General features: G+C 28.9%; 1 protein-coding gene and 1 non-coding gene across 2 annotated transcripts; both read right to left on the reverse strand.

The window, feature by feature from the left end:
* Positions 1–812: 812 nt before the first annotated feature.
* Positions 813–887, reverse strand: TRNAI-AAU (transfer RNA isoleucine (anticodon AAU)). Its single transcript has one exon. It is a non-coding gene; the product is annotated as a tRNA-Ile (tRNA).
* Positions 888–6,284: 5,397 nt separating this feature from the next.
* Positions 6,285–7,091, reverse strand: LOC131175943 (precursor of CEP14-like). The gene has a single exon (XM_058140781.1). It carries the CDS (start codon positions 6,917–6,919, stop codon positions 6,614–6,616), a length of 306 nt encoding a protein of 101 aa, XP_057996764.1. The 5' UTR covers positions 6,920–7,091; the 3' UTR covers positions 6,285–6,613.
* Between the last annotated feature and the right edge of the window lie 3,392 nt (positions 7,092–10,483).

A 10,483-nucleotide genomic window follows, 5' to 3' on the forward strand; every position in this document is an offset into this window, starting at 1 on the left:
CCAATCCGTATGTTTTGTTCATGTACCAACGTTAGACCTTTTGTCTTCAACAATCCATCACCAAGAAATAATGAAATTTATTTTCCCTTTTCTTTTTATTTTAAATTAGAATTTATTTCACCTTTTAAAGAACAAAATTTGTTTTTTTAATTATAATCAGGAAAGATTCCGTCAAAGGAATTTTGAGAAAATGCTTAACATATTCTATGAGACGTTGTAATTTAAATAATTATTGCAGAATAAAATTCACAAATTTTAATGGTGGCAGACTGCTCAGAGATTTCACTCCATTGAAGTTGCCTATTTCTCATTTTCCACTTCGTATGTGACTACGAAATGTCTGCAGGAATTGCTTTTGTCAGGTTTCTCATGTTTCTTTATTCTCTCACATTTTTACGTCTTGGAATAAGAAAAACCCATAGCCTTCAAAAAACCATATTTCTTGATTTTTACTCCATTTTTCTGAACTTAGAAATTACTCTATCTATTTGTTAATCTTCACTTAGTTTCTTGTTTTCTCCTCTTAATTGGATGCAGATTACTTAGGAAACGTTATATCTAAATCTAGTTTCCTGCAATACTGTGTCTCTTTCTTTCTTCGTTTCTGCTGCTTCGCTAAATATGTATTATCATTCCTCTAGGAATGAAAATGCTCGATGCCATCCCAAATTACAAGTCTGAAAAGCAAAATACACCCATAAGTAATCAGAGCAAAGAAATTTAGGACAAAGCATCAAAAAGAAGTTGAGGATGTGTTAAAAGATTTTATGCAGATAAACACTGTGCAAGTGTGTTGCAAAATAATTGGAAAAATGGCCATGCAGGTCTCGAACCTGCGACCTTCGGGTTATTAGCACGACGCTCTAACCAACTGAGCTAATAGGCCAGTTGTTTATTTAGTATATATTATATTAACATAAATTTGATGGACCAAAATGCATAACTGAAGATAGACCTTCAACCTTTCACTAAGTCAATATATTCAAATATCTATCAAATGTCCTTGAAAATATTTGAATTTAAGATTTAATAAATTCAGATATCTATCAATTGAAGAGCAAAAAAGAATATTTTCTTTTATAATATTTAAAATTTATCAATAAAATCTAAATAAATTTTAAAAGGCTTATAATTAGATGGATTTATTTGATTTGCTTACTAAAAGTTACTTTTTATGATAATACTAAAAAAAAAATTAATGATTTTTATTTGCTGTTTGAGATCTCATAGAGTTTATTATAAAAATTTCATTTTGAAACTTTTTCTTTATTAATTAATTAGTTGGTATTTATTTTTTATTTGAATTAAGATCTTCTACTAAAACTAATTAATAATAAAATAATAATTTTGTTATTTTTATTTATTAAAAACAATAAATAATTATTAACATATTATAAATAATGAGCTAAATAATTATGTCATTTATATTTGTAGATGAAAATTTTTCTTATTTATGACAAATATTCATACAAAATTAATGTTAAATGTAATTTTTGTCATTGCTTGCTTTTTAAATAAAACAAATATAATATATAATAATAAATAATTATCAACAGTCAATTATTTATTACTTGTAATAATTACAAATTCTCAACTCTTAAATCAAAACAAAATCTATAATTTATTACTCAATTTGATTTTAAATCCAAAAATTAAAGCTTATCAAGATTGAAATAAAATGTACTAATATTAGATAAATAAATAAAAACTTTCATGCCTGGTGTAATTCTCTTAGGTTTATTTAAAATAAATCATTTATAATACAAGAATTTAAAAAAGTTCTTATACAATCATACGTGATTTTATTTTTTAAATAAAAATTTTGTAAAATAAAAAAAAATTTCATTCTAAATATGAGAATTAACTAAAAAGAAATTAATTGAGTTAAATTTTCACAAAATTTTACATTTCAAATAAAGGGTTATAGATAAAAATCAACCCAATCCTATGTTATATATATTTTCTCTATTCTCTTTTGTAAATTTTCAAAAAGTTATTGATATTCATCAATTGAGGTAGGTCACTTAATCTATGCTAAAAGTCAACATAAATAAATATAGGTCACAATTGTAGCAATTGCATACACTTTCCTCTTTTCAGATTCCAAATTCTTCCTTATTTATTTAATATTTAACAATTAAAAATATTTTTTATTTAATTTTAATTCGCACATTAACAATCTTAATAAGGTTGTAAAGCACTTCTTAATTACAATTATTATTTTTACACGTATCAGAAATATAGTAGTATCTAGTTCTTCATTAAAGTTAGGAGGTTGTACTTACCAACCATTAAGCTCTATATCATTGCGAGTTCTGAGTATTCTTTAATACAAAAATATTCTTATATGTTATTATCCTTTATGTTAGTTTTATAAAATATAATTATGGACGCGGCTGGATATATTTATAATTATGTGAAAACGATTTTAATCTTGTAATATAATTTTATATTAAAAAGAAAAAGAAAAATCCTTGTAATGGTATGTATATAAAGGCCACCACCCCAGTCACCTTGCCTTGCCATCACCTGATCAGACTCCTGAGTATAGTAGTAACCCTGAACCAGTAGCCAATATTTAGAAACTAAAGCTACGTAATATTAGATATCATCGTTGCATTCAATCCAAAAATTTCTTTCTTCTGCAGTATCTTGGCAGTTTCGGTCTTTATATTATTCGTGTTCATGGCGGATACCATCTCTGCAGCTCGCATATTCTACTCTCCGTTCACGTCTAGGGCTGTATTAAGCCCCAGTTATCAAGGTGGAGAAGCATTTCACGCTACACTTACAGTAGATGGGGCAGCTGCATCCCATGTAGTACTTAACTGTCGGAAGATCATCCCCCCTTCGACACACCAAGTAACAGACCTGTGCCTAAGCATAATTTTCATGAGTTATCTTCAGTGCCAAACCCTGGAGTTGGTCATTGATCGCATGTTAATTTATATATATACCTTTGTTTATATATATGTATCTATACATATGGGCCACTGTATTTTATTTATGTAAAAAGTCGACTTTTTCTTTCATGGGCTCATTGTTGATGATCGTTTTGTTTCTTTCTTCATAACTGTTGAATACTTGAGTATCATTAGCTTATGTGAAAACCCTTTTTCACAAAAGAAATGTAAAATGTCTTTAATGGTAAAGGAGTTTTTTTTTTTTTTTTCCCTCCTTAATGTGATCACTAGTTTCTTCTATTTTTCTAAAACATTCTCTTTTTTTTCTTAAATTGTAAACGTAGGATATTATTTTTTGTCATTACAGCACTCTATTTATCACTCAAAGAGAAAATTTTTTATCTAAATTTAATTCATCATAGATTTAAAATATGAGATTTATGTATTTAAAAGATAATTTTTAAAAATTATAATTATAAAAATTTTAAATTTTCAAGAACTAATTAATCAAGTATGACAAAGAATTAGTTGGATTTGTGGGTGGAACAGAGTACGTGGGTATATGCTTGGAAGGTGGAAGCATTAATCTTGTGGAGTATATTTTGGCTAAGTTTAAAAATTGGCTAACCAAATCAATAAATGCAAGGTCGAAACCGTGTCAACTTTGTCTTCAACCGGAAATTTAAAAAGTTGGCTTCCGATGAAATTTCTTTTTTCCTTAGTAATTCATTAAATTATTATATATTCATGAAGCAGTAATTATTTCATTCTTTTTGTTATTAGGGTCAGTTGCAGTCGGTGACGATTTCGCTAGAGGTAGACTTGGGCAAGTACCGGTTCAGATTTGAAATTAGATCAGAACCGGTTAAAAAAATCAAACAATTCAGGAATGAATCGCTTTTTTTTATTTAAATTCTTTTTTAAAAAATCATTAATTTTGAATCAAAATGAATTAAAATCGAAATTAAAACCAAGATTTTGGGATTCACGATTTTGATTCCAAACTTATTTGAGTTGAAATCAACCCGATAACCGGGTCTAGGCCAGAAATATATATGAAGTATTGTTTTAGCTCCTGAAAATAAGTCGTGGCTATGTCATTGGCTGCAATAGACCAATTAGAATTAATTAGAGACACGAGTGGAAGTTTTGGGATGAAAAAGTGACACACGTGTGGTCGTACCTCCATAGTCAAACTGTCAAAGATTTGAGGTAGGCTGCTCGCATGATGTCTTTGACTAATGTTTTCAATCTTTTCACATGCATGACAAAATTACGCAACCCTCATTTAGGTTTTTTAAATGTAGTTAGAAATAGATATGAAAAAGTCATGGGATAGTCTGTGATGAGTATTTTTCTCATAATGCATGTAAAAAATTAATTAGAATTTAAATTTTAATACTATTTATTTCTTTTAAAAATTTATAAAATATTAAAAAAAAAATCCCATTCATAGTAACCTTGACCAAATATTAGACTATCTTTTTGTTTTTTCCCCAATTGAAGGGGGGAAAATCTGGACACAAGATCTCCTCTTTAGTGAAAAGATGTTGCCATTAATTAATTCTCAATTAAGTCATAATATTAATTATATTTTAAAGAAAAGTAATTTCGACATTCCATTTTGTGATGATCCAGGCTCGGAAATCGGTCTGATGAGGGCGAGGAGTGGCATAAGAGAGTAAACATCTGACAGGCTTTTAGGATGGCGAAGCTACCTAGGGTAGTGAAATGCGGGGCACATGAATGAATTGAATCATACATTGAAATGGGGGAAACTAATCACTAGAGGTACAATTGCTTGAAAAGTTAGAAGAAATCCGGGGTTAAGCGTGTTCGCTTGAGAGAAATCTTAGATGGGTGACCTCCTATAAAGTTCTTCATTTCACCTATGGGGCGGACGAAAGCGTGAGGCTCGAGAATGGGGTGGGCCAAAGCATCCTCTAGTAGTTGGAGCAGGCGTTACACATTTGAAGAAGGAAAAAAAAGATTGGTGTTGAAAAGTATGGTTTAATGAAGAGTAGTGAGGTTAGTGAGTGATATGGTGGACAAAGAGAGGAGGAATGGGCATAGGAACACGAACACATGTGCAAATAATGCTTGATTTAGTTTGTTGAGGGCTTTTCTGTGTAGCAACGGGCCGTTTGTGGAGCCCTTGTGTTGCCTTAAACAAAGGAAACTTTTGGTTGCAACTTTTATGATCTGTTGTTTCCTAAGTTTTCATCTTGTCCCCCATTGATTATTTAATATTTATATCTATCTGATCAGTGATCACTACGCTTTCAAATCATTTAATTAAAAGGGTTTAAAGATAGTACTCCTATTGCATCTTAACCTCGAAACAAGACTGCATGCATCAATGCTATGTGTCTAATACAATTGGTTTGGCCTGTTCAATGTGATGAACATAACTTGGTTGAGAGTTTTTGTCATTTGTACTTATTGTGAAGATTAAAGATTGACTATGAATAAGCTTTATTTGTTTGGCTCAATGAATTATTAATTAATGAAAGTTGAAGGTTAAATAATGAAAATTAATCTTGATTTAAAATGTTCCATGTAGTGCTAAATTTTGTTGCAATATTAATAATTTCGCCATTTTAATACATAAGAAAAAGGCAAGAGAAAGGAAAGAATGGAAGGGAATGAAAAGTGTGTTGAATTTCTCTGAAATACTCATGAAGTGATGGGGTTACATGAGTTAAAAGTCAAAGTCTAGTACACGGGCAGCAACCTTTCAAAGAAAAGTTGGAGCAATTAGTAAAGAGACGCTTTCCTAGTGATCTTAGAAATCAGAACTAAAGAAATTAAGCCTCATGTGTATACTCTTGAAGCCGTGTCAAAGTTGATGATATGATGGTGATGATGCATGTCTTCAGGGAGACAACTTTATTGCCGGAAATTATGCATCATCTTGTTATATATTATATGATATTTATTAATAATCCGTATGTGCAGAATCTAAAATTCTTGACTCTGCACAACAAATCCTCGCATAGATTTGTATTGCCATGGATTTGAAGATTTCATTTATGTATAGGATCTGGGTTAATTCTTGACTTCATCAATATTTAGAGTTTCTTAGTTTATTAATTCATTATAACATATATATTTTCACAAAAGTAACAGACAGTTTGGCTTGTGATGGATGGAGACGCAATTATAGCCTTTTTTTTGGGGGGGCTTTTTCTCTTTTCTTTGGAGAAATGCCGAGGGGCATGCCATTTCTTGACAAGTAGACCCCTAAACCAACCATTTCCAATCCACCTCCATCATTTTATGTTTTCTGCTTTCCAAGTTTTCTCTGTTTCTATTGGGTTAGAGGCTCTGGGAGAAAAAGAAAGGAAAGATCTGAAAGTACATTGCCATGCTAAGAAATACTTGCGGACAGACCTCTGAATATATCATTTATTATCAATCTTTATATTTGTGTCTATAGACCAGAAAAATTAAAAGAAATTTTACAGTCTCACAAGACTCTAATCAACTGCTTAAAAAAAAAAAAAAGTCTCATCGATGTAAAGGGATACATGCAAATCAATACCTTGTAAGAAAAAGCAAATTAATGAAAGAGAATTAAAGCCTTAGTATCTATACACTTATGTATACATTTAACCCACCAGGAAAAAAAAGAACTAAAAAATTATTAAAACTCTAGCGACAAAAGCAGGTAGTGTATTTCATTAATATGGAAACTTGGGGTGAGAGTCTTAATGGCCAACACCAGGGCTTGGAACAGACTGTAGAATCCGATCGATGCTGGCGAGATGCCTCTGGAAGAGCTGCTCATTATCTAATGTGGCATGACCCTTATTGCTTGGAGAAGAAGATGGAACTGTACCCTTTGGAAGGGCACTGAAAAACAAGCTCTCAAACAGAGAAGGGACAGTAATTCTTACCTCTTTTTTATTGTACTCCTCTGTATCAGTCATCAACAGCTTCCTGCCCTCAATATTTGACAAAAATGCAGCGAAGGGTACCAAGAAAATGAGCGCCAGGACAGTAGAACGAGCCATAGATGTTGCAGAAAGGTTGAAAAGAGAGAAAATGGTATCTGGGTTTTGTTGTTGAAGCCTAGCTGAAGCAGAGAAAATGTAAAAGGGGATGGCTTTATTAATTGAAGTGTATTTTTGTTGTGTTTCTTTTGGAGGGTTGGTGTGGCTTTATAGACAAGCAAATGGAAGTTTAGGGTGAGAAAATTTCATGTGTGCCGCGTTACGAGGGGAGAGAGAGTGCTTGGGTATGAACATAGCGTCGGCCAAGTCAAAGATTTGAAGAGAGAGAAGAGTGAGAGGGTCACGTCAGTGAGTGTTGAGGTTTTTTTGTGAGTTTTTTTGTGAGTTTTAGCGTCGGCCAAGTCAAAGATTTGAAGAGAGAGAAGAGAGAAAGAGAGAGTCGTGTTAGTGAGTGCTATGGGTTTTCGTGGGTTTTCTTTCTCGTAATTTGCAAGAAATTGAGAGTAGAAACGCCGTGTGGAATCAAGGCGTTCGGCAAGCGAGAGAGTAAGAGAAGTCGCCGGCCACCGTTATCCGGTGAATCACATGCACCGACAAAGATCCCATCTCCTAATTACCATAATTAAACTACAATTAATTTTTGTTGGTGGACAAAAACAGGTAGAAATTGGTATATACGTACATAAAGTCTATTAATTTAGATATAAATCATTTAATATTGTGAATTTATAAATAAATTATAAAAAAATTTATTTATTTTAAGTAGATTTTATTAAAGCCAATTTGAAATTGAGATTGAATTAATTTTGGATTTATTAAATCTAGGCCTAGGATAATTAATGGGTTCACAGTTTCAAATTAATTCGGTAATCGCCATCCCAGAATTGAACTCTGTCCCTTCAAAATTAAAATTAAATTACCATAACTCCTGTTAAATTGAAATCGAAATCTAAATAGAATTGAAATCATAAAGACAATGGGTGCAGATCTTCCTCTCGACGGATCAGAGGCAGCCAGTGGCTGGCCTTAATTCCAAGCACCCGCATATCTTAATCAGGTAGGGTTCCGCTTTAATGGAAGCAGAAGACGGATGCCTTTTTGGGCAAAATTAAAAAATATTCCATGCGTTTAGCTGTAAAGCATCTTATAGGTCAATACTGCAACACGGAAATTAGAAGAGTCAAATTAAACTATGAGAACGTTTCAGAAATGAAGCAGTCGGCATTTGTCATCATCTATATGCAACTGAACTGATCAAACAACAAAAAAAAAGGAGATATATACACAATCATATACATGTATACTAATTAACTGGAATCATGATTATGAATTTATGATGTATGAAAACCAAATATTAAGTATATAATTTAATGAAAAGTCCAACATCGCCGGCCGGTGAGTGATCACAGTAGACAATTATGTGGTTTCCTGAAACCCGTAGGCAAGAGGCAATAGCAAAATACACCTAAACCTACTAACTGTCTAAGGCCTTGAAATAACTTTGCAATTATTGAGGAATATAATTTGGCAAATTATATAGTCCACTAATCATTTTGGCAACCGTTTTTAAGATAGTGTTTAGTATTTTAGTTATATTTTTTTTTTTATACTGTTTTGTTTAGTGGTATAATATTTATATTAGTATTTAGAGATTGAGAAAGCATTTTGATTATGATTAACATGATTATATTATTATTTTTATATTTAATAGCTAATTTAATAACTATTTTTATCAATACTTCTCCTTAACATATAAGCAGTTAACCATTAACAATTAATTATTAATAGCTAAGCGTTAGTAAAATAATTGATAATTACTACAATAATTAACAATTAATATTAGCGAACATGGCCATAAAAAAGATAGTTGTTCTTTGAATTTAGAAATGTAGAACTTACAGTTTCGTAAGTGAGGGTGTATATATGTATATGGGAGTATATAATAATTTATCAAATAATTAATTATGTGTGTATTTTAATTAATTAATAATTTGAGGTTTGTTTTGCTTAACCATGCAATTATATAAACATGGATTAATTGGAGCTATTATTATGGGGTATTTAGTTCACTGTTAGGTGTAGTTGATAGATCTCAAGCGGATGAGTTAGAGTGTTTGTTAGGTTTAAAAAATAAAGGCGATAGTGATGGTTAATTGATATGATGCGTAATTTGCGATTTATATCATTATATTTTTATTTATTTCTTATCGGTGATAAATTATTTTATTTTATTTTTTATTTTAATCATATCATTCTTTTTTTTTATTTAACCCAAAAATTAATATTATTAATACTTTTATATTTTTATTTATAATTTTAATATTTTAATTAATACATTTTAATTTTATTAAAATTATTTATTTTAATAACATAATAAATGATATAATATATTTATTTAATAATAAAATAAATAATATAATATAATAAATTTATAATTTTATATTTGCTTTAATAATAAAATAAATTATATAATATATATATTTATTAGTCATTTTACATTTTAACGGTAACAATTAAATATAATTTTATTAAATATTTAATATAAATCAATTATCATCAACTATCAAGTAATAATTATCATTTGTATTGATAGTTAAACCAAACAAATCTTGTATAGAAAGACTTAGCATCCAAAAGTCAATTAGATTATTAATTATGGAGAATATGTGTGCATGCGCGTTAACTCGAAGTGCTATTAATTAGAAGAATATTTATATATTTATATTAATTTGTTATTATTATTTGAATTGACTTGACGCATGATCATTTTTATATGTATTATTTTATTATAAAGAAAATACTACTTGACATAAAATAAATATATTCCGCGAATGCATAATTTCAATTAATATATGAAATGATTTAATTATGTAAGTAATAAACCAAGGTAAATAGAAAAAGTTTTATTAGTTAATTAGAAGGTGTTTGGTTGGATACTTATTTTTAATCTTTGATTTAAAATGTTTTTTTTTTAATTTTTAAGTTAATTTAAAAATAAATAATTTATTACACAATAAAATTATTTAAAGTCAACTTTTAAATAGTTTAAGTGTTTAATTAAAAAATATTTAAAAAAAAACTTAATTTATTAAAATGATTAAAAAGGATATATATTGAGTATTGTGATTATTAAAATAAGATTGTGTTGATATTTAAAAATTATTAAGATAATATATTTGTTTATTTAATAAAAAATAATTTTAAAATAAGTCATAAGAAGGATTTTATATATGATTTTTTTACTTATTTTAGGTAGTTTTTTAATTTATAAATAAAACCAAATACAAAATTATTTTATTTTTGATTTTCTACTTATAAGTAAATTTAATTAGGACTAAATATTCGATTCAAGCTAAATCTAATCGAAGCAAATCATTAAAACTGAATTAACTGAATTACTATATTTTAGAAATTGAACCAAACCGAAATGAATGAAAAATGAAATTGAATCAAACTGTTCTATTTCGATTTAGTTTGAACCAATCTATTTTGAGTTTTGATGGGTTTTTTAATTTAGACTTGATTTTTAAATTATTTGTATGACTTTGACATTGATTTGAACATAATAATTATTAATCAATGAAATTAAACAATTTATATATATATATAATTAAATATAATTCA

This window comes from Hevea brasiliensis, chromosome 18 (assembly GCF_030052815.1).
Source record: "Hevea brasiliensis isolate MT/VB/25A 57/8 chromosome 18, ASM3005281v1, whole genome shotgun sequence".
In the NCBI taxonomy this organism is placed as follows: Eukaryota; Viridiplantae; Streptophyta; class Magnoliopsida; order Malpighiales; family Euphorbiaceae; genus Hevea; species Hevea brasiliensis.

Excerpts from the sequence above, each read along its gene's own strand:
- LOC131175943 (XM_058140781.1), bottom strand. The coding sequence starts at position 6,919 with ATGGCTCGTTCTACTGTCCTGGCGCTCATTTTCTTGGTACCCTTCGCT.